At 46.0% G+C, this 21,975-nt stretch overlaps 1 protein-coding gene across 4 annotated transcripts in view; it reads right to left on the bottom strand.

The window, feature by feature from the left end:
* Positions 1-3,992: 3,992 nt before the first annotated feature.
* Positions 3,993-21,975, bottom strand: part of LOC127007351 (alpha-protein kinase 1-like) — a 137,166-nt gene continuing 119,183 nt past the window's right edge. For all 4 annotated transcript variants that reach the window (XM_050878210.1, XM_050878211.1, XM_050878212.1 and 1 more), the window contains one exon: positions 3,993-4,479. In XM_050878210.1, the coding sequence (XP_050734167.1) occupies positions 4,008-4,479 (472 nt within the window). In that variant the 3' untranslated portion in view covers positions 3,993-4,007. The remainder of the gene's footprint in view (positions 4,480-21,975) is intronic.

The following is a 21,975-nucleotide window of genomic DNA, read 5'->3' as shown; positions in this document are numbered from 1 at the left end:
AGAGAGAGAGAGAGGGGAGAGGGGAGAGGGGAGAGGGTGATTGTGTAAAGAAAGGAGGGCATGAACTGAAGGAACAGGGGAAGTAAAGGTAGCTCAGATGATAGAGAAAGGAGAGGCGATGATTTTGAAAAGAAGAGAACATGACCTGGAGAAAAAGAGAACGTAAAGGTAATTCAGACGCTACAGGAGAGGGAATGATTTTGTAAAGGGAGTGTAGGTGGACTGGAGTGAAGGGGGGCGACAGTGAGAAAGGGAGAGAGGGGGAGGAGAAGATCTGGTAAGGAGAGAAGTGCATAAACTGGAAGAACGGGGAAGTAACGGTAACTGAAATAATAGAGAAGGGAGAGGGGATGAGTTTGTAAAGGGAGTGTAGGTGGACTGGAGTGAAAGGAGAGAGGGGGAAGAGAAGATTTGGTAAGAAGAGAAGTGCACGAACTGGAAGAACGGGGAAGTAACGGTAACTGAAATAATAGAGAAGGGAGAGGGGATGATTTTGTAATGAAGGGAGTGCATGAAAAGGAAAACAAACAGAAGATACGCCGTGGTTAACTCTGGCAAGCTTCAGTAAGGTCAGCAACAAGGGAACTTCAGCATCCCACCTCGCCCTCTCCCCTCTCCTTTCTTTTGCAGTAATCACTCACCTCCTCATCCCCCATCCCAGTCATTCCTGTACCGTACCCTTTCTCACCCCTTCCCATCTCTTTAGCCCCTTTATTCCCTCCTATAGCCCACGTAGCTTCATTAAAATACCTATTTCCACCTGTTACCTGTCTTCCGTCTCCTCCTCCTCCTCCTCTTCCTCTTCCTCCTCCTCCTCGTCATCCTCCTCCTTCCCTAACTCTACCGTGGCCTGAATATTAGTCTGGTCTCCATAAATATTAAACAAATAAATAAATGCAGAAATGTGAAATGCCACGAGATGTAAAAGTTTTTGTTTCGTGTACGTGTGTGTGTGTGTGTGTGTGTGTGTGTGTGTGTGTGTGTGTGTGTGTGTTTCTACCCCTCACCCTTACCCTCTCACCCTCTCGCTCTCCCTTTCTCTTCCTCACTCTCACACTCTCCCTCTCTCACACCCTCTCCTTCCCTTTCTCCATCACTCTCACCCTCTCTCATACCCTTTCGCTTTTCCCCTCTACCCCTCTTTCACTCTCATTCACATCCTCTCCCTCTCCCTCTCCCCTCCTCCCCTCCCAGGCTTGGGCAACACTCGTGAACAATAATTAACACTCCGATTAACGAGTCATGGCCGGGATTAAAGGCGGCCGCCCACACCGCGTAACAGAGACGCCGCGCCAATCACTGTTTTTCAATCGCGCTCCGAACGCGCCGCCGTAAATTACCCTTTTTATTAATGCAGAGTCGCGCGAACACTCTGGCCGGAAATTTGTGGATTAAATCAACGAATATACTGTTTTGTTTTGTTTTATTTTGGGTGGCGTTTCTTTGTTGTTGTTGATACGCCTAACAGTACCGAGTGGTTTTTCACGTATCTTGGAGCTGAGACAAGCGAACAGCCGTATTCTTTATGGAGAAAAATAGTTAACGCGTTGTCTGGGAGAACTTCAGAACAGGATTTGGAACAACAAAGTATACGTAAAGGAAGCATCAGAGCACAACGGTCTATAGGAAAGAGGAGGCGGAGAGAAAATTCAGAATAACTGTGTTCCAAGTAAACCAATATATAAATATATAAATTCAATTATATATTACCGAACTTTGCCAGGACACTAAAATTAACATTTATAACAAAATCACATATATATATATATATATATATATATATATATATATATATATATATATATATATATATATATATATATATATATATATATATATATATATATATATATATATATATATATATATATATATATATATATATATATATATATAAAACAAATTTGAAGGCATCAAAAGACAACAAAATATTTGAAACCTTCGACGAAAATAAAGTTTATGGAAATATTTTTTAAGCGATAATTCTGTTTTTGTCCAATGCTTACTGAAGCTTAAGCGGCCTCAAATAAGCCGCTTTATGACGGTTTGTTGAACACACGACAAATATTTTAGAAAAACGCGCCAGGATCCCTCGTGGTGATCTTTTTTGATAATTTCACATGAACGTGCAGCGCGCCCTCGCCATGGTGGATCATCTTGTCACCGAAGGGCCACCGGGTGTACAAATCCCTGAGCACAACACGTCTATAGCTGGGAAAAGGTACAGTTTGTGGACTCGACTCTCATATGGGATGCAAGACAATTAGTAGCAGGACGAGCTAAGCTGGGAACAGACGAGTGACACAGACAGGCCTCACCACCGCTCCAGGCAAGGACCGCAGACAAGACAGACATTACTCAGACAGGCCAGTATCAAAGACAAGCCTTCCCGCCCCTGCCCTCTCACCCCGTTCTTCAAGGCTTCAAGGCGTCTCGTACCGCCAAGCTACCACCCAACAAAGGACAGGGACGCCGCCCGGCATTACCCTGATCAACACTGACACCGCCACCGCTACCGCCACCCCCGCCTTGCTCTATACATAACCGCTTGCATCAGGATGGAATTGAATATGACGCCCAGCCATGCCCCGCCCCGCAACGCCCCCGCCACACCCTGTCACGCCCCGCCTCCTTTGCGTCAGCGCCCCGACCCGTCCCGACCCTTGACATTACACCGAAGAGAAAATCACACACACACACACACACACACACACATCAACGCCTCGACACCCAACACCCAAGCCGAAGGAGTGCGTTATTATAAAGCTTAGGGTTAGCGGAACGGCTTGAGCAACGCCGCCGCGCTCACAGACTTTAAGGTAGAGATACAGCGCCTTCCCCGCGAACCTCTCCTTGGCTGCCTTCTGGGAACTAAACGACACGAAAGCCAGTCAAGCGAATAGCAGTTAATTTCCTACCTTTTCTGTCTCGGTTTCCTTTGAATGTGAACATCAACCTAGCATTATATGGGACGCCGACCACTGTCAAAGCTACAGAGCGTTTTCCTCGGCGGTTTTGATCCCATGATAAGTTTGTGAGACCGGATTTTGAACGTAAAGTCGGATTGACAAAACTATAAAAAAAAAATAAGCACTTTGGATTTTACTTCGGCTACCTCTCGCTTTTTTTATCATTTCTTTCAATTCTTACACCCCCTGACACACCAACACCGCCACCATCACCACCACCATCACCACCACCACCATCACCGCCGCCACCATCACCACCACCACCACTTATTTCGTTGTTTAATGGAAGGAAACATGAGTAATAAAGAAAATATGATAAAAGGACGAGGGAAAAATAGCGAAGTAAAGAAATAACACGAACAGCGAGAAGACAAGACAAGGGCGGACAAGGATCTGTTTCGGCCACTTCAGCGGACAGGCGCGTCAGGCGGCTTCCGGATACTCAGGGTGACGAGGACAGCCCAAAGGGGACACGCCATCCGCAGGAAGTCCGCCGTGCCGCCGCCGCCACTCACACGCCGACACGCAAGGCTGCTCGTCCCGCTGCCACCACTGATACGCGGCAAGGCAACCCTCACCGCCCTCAAGGCCCCGTTGCCCACTCCATCACGCTAGCAAAGTGGCAGGAACTCCAATAATGTGCCCGATACAGCGTCCAATAAGAAGCTTTCAGGCCATAAAAGCAGAAATCTTGAGGTATTATGATGTGCCTGGCTGTCGCAGTATTCTTAACGAAACAGGTGCTACAGATTCTCGCCCAGTGGTGGAGAAAGAAAGTCAGAACGAGACAGGAGAGGCAGCACGCTAGAAAGTAATAGGTCATAGGAGCAGGACCCCTGACATTACACTTTGCTTCGTGGCCGCAGCAGTATTGGCGGCAGGCAGGAAAACGGCAAAGTGAAGGCGGCACATCAGAGTCCAGGGCACGTGTGAGGCACCACAAACCTCTATTCAGGAGCAGTAAGTAGCGGGCTTTTTTTTTATACTTTTCTTTACCCCCTTGAACTGTTTCCTTAGCTGAAAAAAAACCTGCCCCTTTCAGTTCCCTCTCGCCCCAGGAAACAAGAAGGGAGCGAAGCGAGGAGGCAGTTCCTGAGCCGCCTCGCCCCGGCAAACCACAAAAAACAAGTACGCAACACAAGTCCGGTAACACTCACCCTCCTCATGACGCCCGGGGTCAGGGCTCCGGCTGGCCTCGGCTGCTACCGCCGCTACTGCCGCTGCCGCCGCCTCCAACTGGGGCTGCTGTGGCTGTGGGCTGTGCTGCTGTGGGGACTGCTGTTCAGACTGCTGCCCGTTGCTGGGGTGCTGAGGCTGTGCTTGGGGCGACTGTTGCTGCTGCTGTGTTTGTTGCTGTTGTTGTTGTTGCTGTTGTTGAGGTTGCTGTTGCTGCTGCTGCTGTTGCTGTGGTTGCTGTGGTTGTTGTGGTGGTTGTTGTTGTTGTGACGGTGATGTTTGCTGTGGCTGTTGATGCTGCAGCTGCAACGGGTCCCGCCGCACGCCGCTGTTCCTGCAGGAGACAAGAGAACAGGGATGAGAGGAGCTGGCGGAGGAACTTCATAAGAGTGCATATCACGAAGCCTCACGAAGACACAAAGAGCCCTATTACTAAACATTTCGTCGCCCAAGAACACATATTTGGCAAGGCTTTCGTAGGAGTTTTAGTCATTTCCGGGAGTAGTTTTATGAGCCTGGTGGTAGTTTGACCCTTCCTCAGTAGCATGAACCTAAAGAGACACTCATTAGAACCCGTCTGACCCCCTTTTTGACCCTTAGAAATAGTTGACGTGAGAAGCCAAAGTGTCTTATAATACCAAACAAAATTACACTCCCTGAAATGATTAATGTTTGAACAGGAAAACACTCTTGTATCAGGGAAGGAAACCCAACACCACCAAACACCGCCCAGCCTCTCCCTGCAATGCCACGCCCCGCCCCAAGCTTCCCTGCGTATATCACCCACTTTTAAGAACCAGACAGACCTGCAGGTAAGAAAAGACAGCTGAAACACACCCGCCCTCAAGTTCCACCATAATTTAGCGAATACCTGTAAATATCACTAGAAAAAGGACTAATTGCACGGAAGGTGGCGCTTCTTCGAGGAATAAAGTGTCGCATCGCATCGCACCTCCTCCTCCTCTTCCTCCTCCTCCATGTCCTCTCTCTTCCACCTTCTCATCTTTCATCCCTCTCCTCCACTTTCACTTTCATCCTCCTCTTCCCCCTCTTCCTCTTGGGTCATTATTCCTCCTTTTTTCGCCCCCATTCTTTCCTCTTAACTTATATCCCCAGTTTTAATTTTATTCTATTATTTCAGTTTGTTGCTCCATCACGTCCCAGTTTTTTGCCTTGTCTTTGTTTTATCTCTTCGTCCTTCACTCCCCGCTAATCTTGGTTCCATTTGTTTAAGTCTTTTTACCCTTCAAACCTGTTTCTTCATTGCTCATATTCCGTGCCCTTTCATCTCATTTCTTTTACCACAGTTATTAATTTACCTTCTTCCAGTTTTCTTTCTTTTTTTCACATTATTTGTTACGTTATTTTCCGTTTGTTTCATTCTATTCCATCCAATTATTTTATTTTTATCCCTATACCGCGGCCATTACTTTTCTGTCTTCCAGTTTTCTTCCTTTTTTTCACTTTATTTATTAACTTATTTTCATTTTCTTTCATTCTATCCAATCCAAATCTTTTCTCTCTCTATCTCTATACCACTGCAATTCCTTTTCTTTCTTCCAGTTGTCTTTCTTTACCTTCCTTTTCCCTTTTTTCCACCTTGTTTGTTGCCTTATTTTCCTTTTCTCTGCTTCTGTTCCATCCCATTCTTTCCTCTATCCCTTCATCACTGTCATTCCTTTTCTTTCTCCCACCTTTCTTCCTTTCCTTTCCCCTTCACTTCTTTTTCTGCTTACTCTCTACCTTATCTCCCCTTTCTTTCCTTTTATTCCATCCCATCTTTTTCTCTTTATATATCTTCCTTTCCCTTCCTTTCCCATGCACTTCTTTTCCTTCTCCCCATTCTAGTTTCTTATTTATCTTACTCTGTCTCTTCCCTTACATCCCTTCTCTTCCTTTCCTCTCCTTTCACCTCTTCCTCTCCCTTCCTTCCCACTGTTTCTCCCATTTTCCATCTCTCAATTCTTCTTTCATTCCGTTCTTCCTAATATGCCTTACCTTACATTTCATTCCCGCCATTCTCATATTTTCCTCTTTTGCAATTTAATTCGCTATATACTTTCATTAGCTTCCCACTTCCCCGTCCTCCTTTCTCTTTCTGCTTTCCATTCCTCCCGCTCTCTACTTAAATCATTCTCCTCTTTATCTTCCCCTCCCTTCATTCCTCCACCCATTCTCCGTCTCTCTCTATCATCGTACCCTATTCCATTTTTCCCAAATCCCTCCTTCCTTCCTAATTTATTTCCTTCATTCTTTCTTTCTTTCTTTCTTTCTTTCTTTCTTTCTTTCTTTCTTCCTTCCTTCCCTCCCTCTCTCTCTTCCTCCTTTGCCCCCTCAGTCAACAAGGACGAGACGCAGAGTAATTATGGCTCTTCATTTCTGGTTTATTATTTTATTGAGGCTTAATGACTGGCGGGCAGGTCCGCTGGGCTCCCAAGCTGACGACAGGAAGGGTGGAAGGGAGGTATGAAGCGAGGGAGGAGAGGAAGGGAGGATGGGCAGGAAGGGACGAAGAGCAGGAGGATATAGGTCAAGGATAGGAAAGAACGGGAGGGAGCTGGAGGGGGTAGGGAGAGAGAGAAAAGAGACGTAAGAGAGTGGAGTGAACAAGAGGAAAAAAGAGGAGAAAAGAAGGAAGAAGGAAGTAAGGTAAGGAAAGTAAGGAAGGAAGGCCTGAAGAGAAGAGAGGGAGGGAATGAGAGAGGAAAGGAAAGAAGAAAAGGCAGGATAGTAATGAAAGTATAGAGTAGTAATGAAAGTACAGAGAAAATAGGAAAAAAAGGAAGAAATGAGGGGAAAGGAGAAAGAAAAGAGAGTACAGAGGGTGGGAGGAACAGAGTGAGGAGGACAGGAGGGAAAAGGAGGGAGAAGGAAGGAGAATGACAGGAAGCCAGAAGGGCGGAAGGGCGGTAGGAAGAACTGCTGGAAGGGAGGGAGGTAGGGAGAGACAAAGGGAGGGAGGGGAGGGGTGGGAGAGGAAGAGAAAAAGAGGGAGAAAAATCTAAAGAGGGGTTTAATGCATGAGATTAACGGCTAAAAGGACATAAAAGGAAATTATTTACGAGAGAGAGAGAGAGAGAGAGAGAGAGAGAGAGAGAGAGAGAGAGAGAGAGAGAGAGAGAGAGAGAGAGAGAGAGAGAGAGAGAGAGAGAGAGAGAGAGAGAGAGAGAGAGAGAGAGAGAGAGAGAGAGAGAGAGAGAGAGAGAGAGAGAGAGAGAGAGAGAGAGAGAGAGAGAGAGAGAGAGAGAGAGAGAGAGAGAGAGAGAGAATCTAACCGCGTTTTAGTAATGAGTCCTTCTGTGTGCGTGCGTGCTTATGTGTGCTGTGTGATGTGCGAGTGCGTGTGTGTGTGTGTGTGTGTGTGTGTGTGTGTGTGTGTGTGAAACAATTAGGGGAATGAAGGTAGGGGCAGACCAAAGTGTGTGTATACAGGTGGAGGGGTGGAGGGACTGAAATTGGATGAAGAGAGTCAGCCAGCAACAAAAAAAAAGAAGAAAAAAAGAAAACAATATCGACCTAAGAGAATGAAAAAAAAAATGGATGAGACGCAAATGGATAACGAAGAAGAAAAACAACAAAGCCCCGAAACACAAAAACGACAAAAACAGGAAGGCATAACAGAATAAGAGACAACATTACCAATACTATATACGAAGGGGACTCACAAGCTGTACGTGGGTGTGTACATGGGTTAAGTGGACGGTAGGTGTAGATAGGTGGGTGAGAAGGGTGAGGTGAAACATGGGGGAGGGTGTAACGTGGGGTGCGTGTAGATAGCAGAGTGGGTATATCAGTGGGTGGGTATAGGTGGGTGTAGGTGGGTGTAGGTGGGTGTGTAGGTGGGTGTAGGAGCGAAGGGACCAGATGGGACTCACACAAGCAGGTAATTTGATCAAGGGAGGGAAGATGAGGGTGCCAGCTGCTGTAGTCTCTCTCTCTCTCTCTCTCTCTCTCTCTCTCTCTCTCTCTCTCTCTCTCTCTCTCTCAAAATATGGAAACCCCTCCGTCTGCCTCACGATCAACATGTCTCTCACACCCTCATCCTTTCTTCCAATCCTCCTCCTCCTCCTCCTCCTCCTCCTCCTCTGTCCCCAGGATCGCAAAGGATAAAGCCAAGGACACGGGGAAGGACAGAGTCATGGAGGAAAAGGAAAAAGAGGAAGAAGAGGAGGAGGAGGAGGAAAAAGGGGAAGCGGGGAAGGAAGAAAAAAGGTAAAACGGAGGTAAAGAAAGATGGAGGAAAAAAGCAGAAAACTCGGGAAAATAAATATATGAATAAAAAGCAGAGGCAGAGGCGAGGGACAAAAATATTATTCAACCACATTTGGCGGAAAACGACGAGCGATAAAAGTAATGAACCTGCATGTGTGACGTACCCGTGGGGGGGGGGGGGGAGGAAGGGGCAAACGAGAGGGTGGAAGGGAAGGGAAGGGAAAGAAAGGGAAGAGAAGGGAAAGGAAGGGAAGGGAAGGGGAAAGAGAAGAAAGGGAAACGGAGGGATGGGAAGGGAACTGAAGGGAAGGGAATGCAGAGGAAGGGAAGAGACAGGTAGGAATTGGGAGTATAGGAAAGGAAAGGGAAGCAAGGGAAAGGAAAGGGAAGCAAGGGAATGGAAAGGAAAGGAAAGAATGGAAAGGAAAAGAATGATAAAGAAAGAAAATTAAAGGGAAGAGGAAGGTATAGAAGGAGAGAGTTCGGAAAGGAAAGGGAGGGAAGGAAAGGGAAATGAAGGGAAGGAATAGAAAAGTAGGGAAGGGGAGCAGGGATGGGAGGAAATGGAAGGAAGAAGAAAATTACTGATAACTGTAATGGAAAAAGCATATTTGACGAAGGCAGCGGCGGCGGAAGTGGGGACGCAGAGGAAGAGGAGGAAGAGGAAGAGGCGAAGAAAAGTGAAAATAAAAATAATCAAAAAATATAATACCGACAATAACAGTGTGTGTGTGTGTGTGTGTGTGTGTGTGTGTGTGTGTGTGTGTGTGTGTGTGTGTGTGTGTGTGTGTGTGTGTGTGTGTGTGTGTGTGTGTGTGTGTGTGTGTGTGTTTTCACCTCTGCAATATTGTACTAATTAATAAACGGTGAAAATGAGACGGAAATAAACAGAAAAAAAGGGAAAATAACAAGATGACACTCAAGAGGGACAAAAAAAGTACAAAAAAAGGAGGAAAATATAAAAAATAACAAAATTAATGACACTAATTAAAAAACAGAAAACGAAATGAAAAGCAAACAGGGAGAGAACAATACAGACAGACAAGACAGACGGCAAGGCGACGGAGGAGGAGGATGAAGCGAAAGACTAACAAGAAAGGAAGGTAAGGACGAACAAAGAAGCGTAAGGAAGAAGCAAGAAGGGAAGGTAAACGTAGAAGGGGAAGCAAGAGATGGAAAGGGGAAAAGAAAACAGATATAACCGGAACTTAGTCAAAAGCAAAGCAGAAAACGGGGAAAGGCGAGACGATGGAAGGCGAAGGAGCTAATGGAGAAGGAAGAGAGGAGGTGGAGGAGGAGGAGGAGGAGGAGGAGACCAGGAATAGATCGCAAGACCGCGCAACACTTTCCAAACATTTGAAATATAACCCGATGACAAAAAACTTGAGAGAGAGAGAGAGAGAGAGAGAGAGAGAGAGAGAGAGAGAGAGAGAGAGAGAGAGAGAGAGAGAGAGAGAGAGAGAGAGAGAGAGAGAGAGAAAGGAGGGTTAACCTTGAGAACTGAAGTAGATTAAATTTGCTACATTGCCACTAAATTGAAGCAAGTCATTCTTCTTTCCTTCCTTCCTTCCTTCCTTCCTTCTGTCTTTTCTTTGTATTTAGTTTTTCTTCTTTACTTCCTTCCTATTTTCTTCCTTCGGTGCTGTCTTCATGCCTTCCTTCCTTCCTTTCTTCCTTCCTCCCTCAATATCGCCTCGGCTTCCTCAATGTTACTTATTTTTTTCTCCTTTCACTTCAAAATGATTTCCTATGACTTATGACACCTCCTCCTCCTCGTCTTCCTCCTCATTCTCTTCCTGTTCCTGTTCATGTTCCTCTTCCTCCTCCTCCTCTTCTTCTTCTTCTTCCTCCTCCTCCTTCTCTTTCTGTTCCTGTTCTTGTTCCTCTTCCTCCTCCTCTTCTTCTTCCTCCTCCTCCTCCTCCAGCTCCCCACGAGCAATTGTCAACACGACCTCTGCAGCTACCAACACAACCTAATGACTTCACTAATGCAACAGTAACAGCTGATGCTAATACAATGTTGGAAGGAGGATGGGAGCACCTGGAACGTCACTTCAGTTTCCATTCTCCTCCTCCTTCTTCTCTTCCTCCTCCTCCTCCACAACAGCTGTCATTTTACACGTAATTACATATCTTTTTCATTGTTTTTATTCTTTATTTCATTCCTCCTCCTCCTCCTCCTCCCAATTTTCCCTTTTATTATTATTATTATTATTATTATTATTATTATTAGTAGTAGTAGTAGTAGTAGTAGTAGTAGTAGTAGTAGTAGTAGTAGTAGTAGTAGTAGTAGTAGTAGTAGTAGTAGTAGTTGTTGTAGTAGTTCTAGTAGTAGTAGTAGTAGTAGTAGTAGTAGTAGTAGTATATTATCATCCTCTTTCTTTTTCTTCTTTTTCTACTTTTTCTTCTTCTTCTTCTTTTTCTTTTTCTTTTTCTTTCTTCTTCTTCTTCTACTTCTTTTTCTTTGTCTTCTTTTTCTTCATCATCATTATCATCATCATCATCATTTCCTTTTTCTTCTTCTTCTTCTTTACCTTTTTTTCGCCCTTTCCTCCTTCTGCCCTGCCACCGCCCACACCTCGCCCCATCACTCACCCTTCCGCCCCATCGCAGCGGCCACGCCCCCGTGAAGCGAGGCCCAGCAGAGCACCCTCCACCCACCATACATCACGCCCCCTGCCTCCCTGTCTTCTTAATCTTCTTCTGACCTGTATAATCTTCTTCTGACCTGTATCACTTTGTATTGCTTCGTCGGTCATCCTCCTCTTGATCCTCTCTATTGTTCATTCACACACAATGCTTTCCTTCCTTACTCATACTTCCCTTAGCTTCTTCAATGTTAACGATCATTCTATTCACTCTCAGCTCCTATTCATTCTTTCACCTCAATTATTTCCTTCGCCTCATTCCCTTCCCTTTTTCATCCCAGTTTCTCTGCTTCCCTATAAGCCTCGATCTCCTTTTCTTCCCATCCCTGCCTCCCCTTCCCTTCCTCTCCCTGCCTTCCCTTGCCTCCTCTGTAACTCCTCTATCCTTGCCTTCTCCCCCCCCCCCATCAAGTTTCTCTATTCCCCTACCTACCTGCCTACCTCTCACTTCATCCCCTTCCTCTCCCTGCCTCCCCTCTCCTTCCTCTCTCTGCGTCTCTCTCCCCCCTTTATCCTTGCCTCCTCCCTCCTAGTCTTAACTTTCCTACCTATCTCCCTCTCCCTGCCTCCCCTTCCTCACTCTGCCTCCCCTTTTCCTCCTCTCCCTTCCTTCCCCTCTCCCCTCCTCTGTCTCAACCATCCTGCATCAACACCTTGGCTCTGTTAAGGCCTCACAGCACATTATTAAGCGGTTCCCTTGATGCCCTTAATTTCCGCAACGCCCTCTTGCCTATTTATTCATTAGGACAGGAGTGAAGGAAGGAGCGGCAGCGGAATAAAAAAGGGACAGGGAAGGAATGGTGCGAGAAGGAAGACGGAAGGAGGAGGATAGAGAAGAAGGGATGACTAGTGGGAGCTGAAGAAGGGAGAGAAAACCGTAGGAAGAGGAAGGAAAAGGAGAGAGAAGAGGTTAGAGAAGGAACAGATGGAAAGGGAGATAATGAATGAGTGGTAAGAGAGGAGAGAGCGGAGTGGAGAAAAAGCAGAGGGAAGGGGAAAGAGAAGTGGTTGGAGAAGAAACAGAAGAGAAGGAGGAGGAGGAGGAGAGAGAAGGGAGAGGGGAGAACTAACAGGGGAAGCAAAACGGAGAGAAAAAGAAGAAAGGGAGAAGTGACGAGGAGAGGGGTGGATGGAAGAAGGGTGAGAGAGAGAGAGAGAGAGAGAGAGAGAGAGAGAGAGAGAGAGAGAGAGAGAGAGAGAGAGAGAGAGAGAGAGAGAGAGAGAGAGAGAGAGAGAGAGAGAGAGAGAGAGAGATGGAGGATATTATTTGCTCTGCCACAGTGGTGAAGGGGAGGGAGAGAGAAGACAAAAAAAAATGAGGTGGGGGAGGAAGGGGGAGAGCGTGTCCCCAATGAAAGGTAAACACGGTAATATGATAAAGAGGCAAGAATAACAGGTAACTTTTTCACGCTTTTTAGACGCTCTCTCTCTCTCTCTCTCTCTCACTTTCACTTTCACTTTCACTTTCACTTTCACTTTCACTCTCAATGTCTAACTCTCAATGTCTCACTCTCTCCCTGTCTCACTCTCTCAATGTCTCACTCTCTCCCTGTCTCACTCTCTCCCTGTCTCACTCTCTCCCTGTTTCTCTCTTTTCCTGTCTCCCTCTCCCTGTCTCCCTCTCTCCTTTTCTCCCTCTCTCCTTTTCTCCCTCTCTCCCTTTTTCCCTCTCTCCCTTTCTATCTGTCTCCCTTTCTCCATTCCTACCTCTCTCCCTTTCTAACTCTCCCTCCCACATACAAAATAAAGAAAGAAAGAATGAAAGAACGAGCCAAATACACACACACACACACACACACACACACACACACACACACACACACACACACACACACACACACACACACACGATCCATCTCCACTGTTGGCGTCGCCGCTCCCATGACTCGTCGCCTCCCCGCCCTCATGTCCTCCGTCACCATTGAAAACCCAGCGAGGCACGGCACTAGAATGACCGCACAGCTCGCCCACCTAAACACACACACACACACACACACACACACACACAGAAGCAAGAAAGTCAGCATCGACGAGATAAATAATGCTCAGTTTTTTTTAATTGTCACCAGAGCGTGTTTGTGTGTGTGTGTGTGTGTGTGTGTGTGTGTGTGTGTGTGTGTGTGTGTGTGTGTGTGTGTGTGTGTGTGTGTGTGTGTGTGTGTGTGTGTGTGTGTGTGTGTGTGTGTGTGTGTGTGTGTGTGTGTGTGTGTGCGAGTATGTGTGTGTGTGTGTTTGTGTGTGTGTGAGATTATTAAGCACAATTTTCAAATAATTTTCTCCACACTACCAACGTGTGTGAATTTACTCGTTTCACATTTGACATATTTGAGTTAATAACAAATGTTTCAGCGTAAAATATAAATGCTCACTATTATATATTTCAAGCAGCATTGCTATATTTCCTTTGTTGATATATACCTCGCTGCAGTTTTCCACATTAGTCTTTCTCTTACCAGGTGTGCGGAGTGAATGAAATGGCACGCATGAATTAGCGAGAATACTTTGCCTCAGACGCTAAAGTTAACTATAATAACTCGGGTGAATCTGGCAACACGAATTTTATGTTTGATTATGTTACTCTCGTGTTTTAATCAAGGGGAAGAGCAATGCAACACTCGGTTTATCTTGCACAAACACACACACACACACACACACACACACACACACACACACAAACACACACACACACACACACACACACTAAAGCAAATCAATGACTGCGAGCGATGTGCAGACTTAAAACACAAAGAATGAAGCCACTTAACCGTTACCGTTGTCATTCACCCCACACTCTCTCTCTCTCTCTCTCTCTCTCTCTCTCTTGTTCTCTCATCTCTTGTTCTCTCATCTCTTGTTCTCTCATCTCTTGTTCTCTCATCTCTTGTTCTTCCTCTCGTTCTTCCTCTTGTTCTTCCTCTCGCTTTTATTCGCGTTTTTGTTCTCGTTCTTGTTCTCGTTCTTGTTCTCGTTCTTGTTCTCGTTCTCGTTCCTGTTCTTGTTCCCGTTCGTGTCCTCAATCTTGCTTTTGCTCTCTCTCTCTCTCTCTCTCTCTCTCTCTCTCTCTCCCTCTCACTCTCCCTCTCCCTCTCACTCTGGTAAACGTCACCCAAACCCATGAAACGAAGCGGAAGAAAAATGAGCAAACTTCGCCTCCAACACCTAATGGACACGAGAGAGGAAACTGCGGTCAGCACACACACACACACACACACACACACACACACACACACACACACACACACACACACACACACAAGAAAATAAACCCTTCCGCGGCCAAATGAATTATTCCCTTTAGCCTTGCAACACACGGCCCCTGAGAGAGAGAGAGAGAGAGAGAGAGAGAGAGAGAGAGAGAGAGAGAGAGAGAGAGAGAGAGAGAGAGAGAGAGAGAGAGAGAGAGAGAGAGAGAGAGAGAGAGAGAGAGAGAGAGCGGCGATGTGGTTCTCGCAATTACATAAATGGGGCGTGATTTTAACAGACCCCGTGTTGTGTTGTTGCTGATGCTGCACTTGTTGATTCGCTTAAGTGTTGGTACCAGTGTTTTTTGTATATTTTATTGTGACATGTATTGTAGTTTTTTTTTTTTTTTTTTTAATTGCTGGCCCGAGGTTTTATATAGTTCTATTTTACAGTGTACAGTAGTTTCCATTTTTATTTTTTTTTTTATTTTTACCAGAGTTTTTGTATGTTTTATTGTGACATGTATTGTAGTTTTTTTGTTTTTGTTTTAGTGCTGGACCGAGGATTTTTATAGTTATATTTTAGAGTGTACTGTAGTTTCCATTTTTCTTTTATTTACTTTATTTTTACCAGAGTTTTTGTATGTTTTATTGTGACATGTATTGTAGTTTTTTTGTTTTTGTTTTAGTGCTGGCCCGAGGTTTTTGATAGTTATATTTTACAGTGTACTGAAGTTTCCATTTTTTTATTTACTTTATTTTTACCAGAGTTTTTGTATGTTTTAGTGTGACATGTACGGTAGTTTTTATCGGTTTGCTTTAGTGCTGGCCCGAGGTTTTTTTATAGTTATATTTTAGAGTGTACTGAAGTTTCCCTTTTTTATTTTATTTTTTTAACAGCAAAGGAGACAGTTGAAGGGCAAAAAAAAAAAAGGAAACAATAATGAAAAAAAAAAGCCCGCTACTCCATGTACTCAAAACACTAACTTAGCATTTTATTTTTTTACAGCAGAGGAGACAGTGCAAGGGCGTAAAAAAAAATAATAATAATGAAAAAAAAGCCTACTACTTACTGCTCCTCACATAACATAGCCAAAGTAACCTAACTAATCTAATATTAACTATGTGAGTATGTGTGTTTGTGTGTGTGTCAGGTACCTAATTTTATGTGGATGAGCAGAATGAATAATATAGATGGATGACAAATCTTGAATGGGTGAAAACAAACTTGGCACCAATAGAAATAAAAAGTCTTGGGAAATTATACGTGACTTTGAAGGCTTAGAAAATATAAATGGATGAATGAGGAAACTTGGAAACAATAAAGTATAGAGTGAGTAATCAAAATGTGAATGAAAGGGAAGATTAGTAATGGGTTTTGTGTCGATAGTTTTTTACATGTTTCCTCTTGCTCACTCTACTGTACCCATAAGTTCCCCTTCCTCTTTATTCCCCTTCTTTATTCTTTTTATTAATGAAAGGGAAGATTAATAATGGGTTTTGTGTCGATAGTTTTTTACATCTTTCCTCTTGCTGACTCTACTGTACCCATAAGTTCCCCTTCCTCTTTATTCCCCTTCTTTATTCTTTTTATTAATGAAAGGGAAGATTAGTAATGGGTTTTGTGTCGATAGTTTTTTACATCTTTCCTCTTGCTCACTCTACTGTACCCATAAGTTCCCCTTCCTCTTTATTCCCCTTCTTTATTCTTTTTATTAATGAAAGGGAAGATTAATAATGGGTTTTGTGTCGATAGTTTTTTACATATTTCCTCTTGCTCACTCTACTGTACCCATAAGTTCCCCTTCCTCTTTATTCCCCTTCTTTATTAGGCCATCACTGTTGTATTAGATATGGTGTAGATGGGATGGGAAGGTCCATAATAGGTTTTGTGTCGATAGTTTTTTTACATCTTTCCTCTTGCTCACTCTACTGTACCCATAAGTTCCCCTTCCTCTTTATTCCCCTTCTTTATTAGGCCATCACTGTTGTATTAGGTATGGTGTAGATGGGATGGGAAGGTCAATAATGGGTTTTGTGTCGATAGTTTTTTAAGAGACTTGAAAAACGAAAACTAACCAAATAAATAAACAAAAGTCTTGGATGAATGGGCAGACTTACGAACAATAAAAATAAAAAAAATCCTGCCAAACTATAAATATAATAAACCTGAACCGTAGAATTTAAAAAAAAGCGCACTATACTTAAGTGAAACCGCGCGTAATCTCTCCGTAGACTGCCGCTCAAAGGACGACGCCCTGAACAGGTAAACCAAGAGACATAAACCCGCGAGTTTACGTAAAGCTTCGACGAGCGGAAGATAAGACGCCTCTCCTGAACGGTGCGTTACAGCAAAGAGGATTACCAGGGGGGAGGGAGGGAGGCAGGGATGGGAAGAGGAAAATCAGGAACGAGAGTAAAGGAAGGGATGAAAGATGGAACGGAGAGAGGAAACGGGAAGGAGACGGAGGAAGGAAGGAAGGGAGGGAGAGAAAGAGGAAAAGAAGGAACGCGAATAAGGGAAGGGATGGAAAGAGAGGAAAATGGAAGGAGACGGAGGAAGGAAGAGAGGGAGGGAGAGAAAGAGGAAAAGAAGGAACGAAACCAAGGGAAGAGATGGAAAATGGAATGGAAAGAGAGAAAGAGGGAAGGAGACGGAGGAAGGAAGAGAGAGAAGGAGAGAAAGAGGAAAATCAGGAACGAGAGTAAGGGAAGCGATGATAAATGGTATTGAAAGAGAGGAAAAGGGAAGGAGACGGAGGAAGGAAGGAAGGAAGGAAGGAAGGAAGAGAAAGAGGAAAAGAAGGAACAACAGCAAGGGAAAGGACGAAAAATGGAAGGGTAAGAGAGGAAAAGGGAAGGAGACGGAGAGAGAAGGGAGGGAAAGAGAAAAACAGAAGGGATGAAAGATGGAATGGAGAAGAGGAAGAGGGAAGGAGACGGAGTGGGGGAAGGAAGGGAAAGAGGAAAAGAAGAAACCGATTAAGGAAAGGGAAGGAAAGTGGAACAGAGGGAGAGGAAAAATGCGGGAAGAAGGAAAAGGCGAGGAAAGAGATGAAGGGAAAGAAAGAAAGTATAGGGGTCGAACGGAGGAAGGAGAGGAAGGAGTAAGGGAAAGAGAGATGAAGAGGGAAAGAGGATGAAAGGAGGCAGAAGTAAAAGCTAAATGATAGGAACTAGAAATGGATAAGGAGTGGAGGGAAGGAGGTAGAGAGAGAAATGGTGGAGAGAGAAAACTGGAGGGAAGGACACGGGATAAAGAGAAGGAGGAAAGATGAGAAAGGAACGGCAGAAGGAATGGATGTAAGGAAGATGATAAAAAAAAGATGTCTGCTCGAGATCGGAGAGAGGGAGAGGATGGAGGATAAGAAAGAGGATGAGGGGGAGAGAGAGAGGGATGGAGGGAGGGAAGGGTAGGAGTGAATGAGGATGAGGAAGCACAGGTAAAGAAGAGACGAAGGCTTAACAGGAGGGAGAGGAGGAAGAAGGCGGTGAGGAGAAGAGAGGAAAGAGGGAAGGAAGAAAATTTTTACAAGCAATGAAAACGAGGAGGAGGGAAGGAATAAAAGGGAGAGAAGGAAGAATAGTGGAAGAGAAAATGGGCAGTGTAAGGAGGTTGGAGGGAGGTACTTTGTGGAGAAAACAATACGGTAAATGAAGGTGTGGGATAACAGGTGGAGGAAAAGGAGGAGGAAGTGGAGGAGGGAAGGAATAAAAGGGAGTCAGGAGGGAAGAAGGAGAGAAGGAAGAATAGCGGAAGAGAAAATGGGCGGTGTAAGGAGGTTGGAGGGAGGTACTTTGTGGAGAAAACAACACGGTGAATGAGGGTGTGGGATAACAGGTGGAGGAAAAGGAGGAAGTGGAGGAAGAGGAGGAGGAGAGAAACCGGAGGAAAGGGGGAGAGGGGGGAGGGAAGAAGGAGAGAAGGAAGAAGGATAACAGGTGGAGGAAAAGGAGGAGGAAGTGGAGGGAGGAGGAGGAGAGAAACCGGAGGAAAGGGGGAGAGGAGGGAAGGAAGAAGGAGAGAAGGAAGAAGGATAACAGGTGGAGGAAAAGGAGGAGGAAGTGGAGAAGGAGGAGGAGGAGAGAAACCGGAGGAAAGAGGGAGAGGAGGGAAGGAAGAAGGATAACAGGTGGAGGAAAAGGAGGAGGAGGAGGAGGAGAGAAACCGGAGGAAAGGGGGAGAGGGGGAAGGAAAGAGGAGAACCAATACTGGGGACAAATAAAAAGACGTTTGGCGGCAGGAAGGAGGAGAATAAGTGGCAATTTATGTGTAGATTGACGAAAAATCATTGGTAAGCCGGCTTCGGGACCCCTACCTAGGGCACAACAACCCCCCCAAGCCCCCCTAACCCCCCTACTCCTCGACCTTCACAAGTCCTCATCCCCCTTCGGCACGACCCCTGAGCCTCCCCTCCCTTACCTGTCTCTCTGCACCTTCACCTGAGATAATACAACAGGTACACCGTTAACAGTCCTCTCTCAGCCTTAAATCGACCTCAGTCTCCACCTGTTTATCTATATCATTTTTTTTTCTTTCTATCTTATTTCTCTCTATCATATTCTCTCTCTTTCCTTTATCTCCATCTTGTCTGTTTATCTCTCTCTGTCATGTTCTTTTCTCCCGTTCTCTTCTCTTCCCTGTTCTCTTTTTCGTCCTTCTCCTTCCACCTCCTCTCTCCCATGTCCCCTCTCTCCCATTCCTCTCCCATTTCCATCTCTTCTCCCCTCACTCCCGTATATCCCAAGTCTCCTCCCAACACACTGTCATCCTTCTCCCATCCCTCCCTCGCTCCTCTTCCATCCTTCTCTCATCCCCCCTCTTCTCCCATCCCTCCCAAGTTTTCTCCCAACACTGCGTCATCATTCTCCCATCCCTTCCTCGCTCCTCTCCCATCCCTCTCCCGCCAAGCATGAATATGGAGGACAGAGGGAGGCGGTTCATGACAGCTCAAGGGAAAAAAAGGGTGTGGAAAAACTTTGAGATATATGAGTTTTGTATCTTCTCTATCATTCTTCCTCTCTCTCTCTCTTCCCCACCTCTTCTCTCCCGCCCTGTGTTTCTCCTTTATCTCTCTTTCACTACCTCTCCCCTTCCATCCACTTTTTTTTTGTCTCTCTCCCTTGATGTTCCCATTTTCCTCTCCTACCCTCTGTCTATTTTTTTTTTACTTTTTCTTTTTCCTCACCTTCCCTGAACTGCGCCCTCCTGCCAGCCCGCTCTCTCCTGACTCCATTTTTATTCCTTCCTTTCTTCCTTTCTTTCCCATTCTTTCCCCGTCCCTTCTCCTCCTCTTCCTCCTCCTCTCCCCTGCCCGCCCGCCCGCCTTCCTCTCCCGACTCCCTTTTTCCTTTGTACCCGGGATAATAGTAACGTCATAGCCGTGGTCAGTTAATGGATAATGGCCTCTCTCTCTCTCTCTCTCTCTCTCTCTCTCTCTCTCTCTCTCTCTCTCTCTCTCTCTCTCTCTCTCTCTCTCTCTCTCTCTCTCTCTCTCTCTCTCTCTCTCTCTCTCTCTCTCTCTGTCATGTTGCTGGGGGGGATTTTGGCATGGGGTAGAGCTATACAAGGCAGCGGGGTGGGGTTGGGCGGCTCGGGGCAAAGCGGGGTTGAGGGGTTGGGGAGGAAATGGAGAGTGAGAAGAGTGTGTGGGGTGCGGAAATTAAAGAAACAGAATATTAACGGCTAGCCGGCGGGGAGGAATGGGAGGAAGGGAGGAAGGGACAGATGAGAGGGGAGAGGAGGAAAAGGAATGGGACGGGATGCGTGAGTTATCCTGGGAGAGTAAAGTTAGGTGGGGAGAAGAAAACAAGGGAATGAGAAGCAGGTGGGGAGGAAATGCGGAAATGAAAACAAAAGACTGAGGAGGAGGGAAGAAAAAGGTTAGAGGTGGGGAGAAAAAAGCAGAGGAGGAGTGAGATGAACGAGGAAATGAAAGAGGTGGGAAGGTTAGAGCGAAGGAGGAAAAGATGGGGTTACGGGGAGACAGGGAGAGGGGAAGAAAGGGGAGACGGTGAGGGCAGGGCAGTGAGGTTATTAAGTAATCAAGGGAAAGGGAGAGGGAAAAAGAGGAACGGAAGAGTAAGCCAGGTGGAGGTATCAAAGAAAGGGAAAGGGAGAGGGGAAAAGAGGGAGAGTAAGGGTAAGGATGTGGAGGTATGAAAGACTTAAGGGAAAGGGAGAGGGAAAAGGAGGGACGGTGAGGGTAAGGCAGGTGGAGATATCAAAGACTTAAGGGAAAGGGAGGGGGGAAAAGAGGGACAGTAAGGGTAAGGCAGGTGAGGGTATTAAAGAGAGGGAAAGGGAGAGGGAAAAAGAGAAGCGGTGAGGGAAAGGGAGAGGGAAAAAGAGAGACGGTGAGGGAAAGGGAGAGGGAAAAAGAGAGACGGTGAGGGAAAGGGAGAGGGAAAAAGAGAGACGGTGAGGGAAAGGGAGAGGGAAAAAGAGAGACGGTGAGGGAAAGGGAGAGGGAAAAAGAGAGACGGTGAGGGTAAGGCAGGTGAGGGCATCAAGGTATTAAGGGCAAGGAGGATAAATGGGGGTGAAAGGCGCGTTGCTGCAGTGAATGGCCCGCCGAGCGCCGCGCCCACCGCCAACCCGCACCACATAATTGCTCTTGTCGGCACTAACGAGGCCGCCACGCCACACACCCGAGACTCGACCCGCCCAGCCCCGCCCCGACCCCGCCACGACCCGCCCAGCCCATGCAGCCGGCACACACGCGAGGGGCCGGAAAGGGACCTCTGGGAAACTTTATTAAATGACTCGGCAAAGTTTAGGCTCGTACGGCCGCTGTCTATGTCTTGTAAGTGTGTGTACTGCCCTCTCACGCTCCACCTTGGCTCGCTGGCTGGCTGGGACGTGACCTTAAGCGTAGCGGCCACGTCTTTTCTTTTTAATACTGGTTGAAGATATTAAAATGGCGGTTAAGAGTCAGAGAGGTTAGAAGGGAGAGTAAAGTCAGGTAGGGAGAAGAAAATAAGGGAATGAGAAGTAGGTGAGGAGGAAATGGGGAGATAACAAGACTGAGGAGGAGGGAAGAAAAAGGGTTAGAGGTGGGGAGAAGACAGCAGAGAAGGAGTGACATGAACGAGCGAATGAAAGAGGTGAGAAGGTTAGTGGGAAGGAGGAAAAGATAGGGTGGGGAGAGGACAGCAGAGGAGGAGTGACATGAACGAGGGAATGAAAGATTTGAAAAGGTTAGTGGGAAGGAGGAAAAGATGGGGTGAGGAGAAGACAGCAGAGGAGGAGTGAGATGAACGAGGGAATGAAAGAGGTGAGGTTAGTGGAAAGGAGGAAAAGATAGGGTGAGGGGGAGACAGGTGAACCCAAAATAACAGAATGGGAACCCACGAAATGTTTAATTAAGTGAAGACATGAAGCCAGGTGAAGGGCCTTTGAAGCTCCTCGTTCTACATTAATGCCTGCTTCCCCCAACTGCTTAATGCAGCGACCAGTGACAACCACCACATAAGCCCTGCCTCAGAAGTGATTGAGCCCTTTACCCGGTAGCAGCGGCGGGCCAAATTTGTGGCTTTACCGTGTAGCAGCGACGGGCCAAATTTGTGCCATGATATAAACCCCCCAAAATAGATGATACATAAACTGATCACAAATGCTTTGATATATATTATGAAATGGTTTGTGTGAGTGATGATTTTTTTTCTTATTTTTCTCGCTTAGAGGGACCATTAAGACACATGATCCCGTTGCTACCGGGTTGAAACACACATTTTCTCCACCACTGCCGTAAGTAATAAGTCCTCCCTGCGGATTAACTGAAAGGT

This window comes from Eriocheir sinensis, chromosome 35, assembly GCF_024679095.1.
Source record: "Eriocheir sinensis breed Jianghai 21 chromosome 35, ASM2467909v1, whole genome shotgun sequence".
Classification (NCBI taxonomy): Eukaryota; Metazoa; Arthropoda; class Malacostraca; order Decapoda; family Varunidae; genus Eriocheir; species Eriocheir sinensis.
Note: the sequence above shows the minus strand (reverse complement) of the source record. Positions and strands in the feature narration are given on the sequence as shown.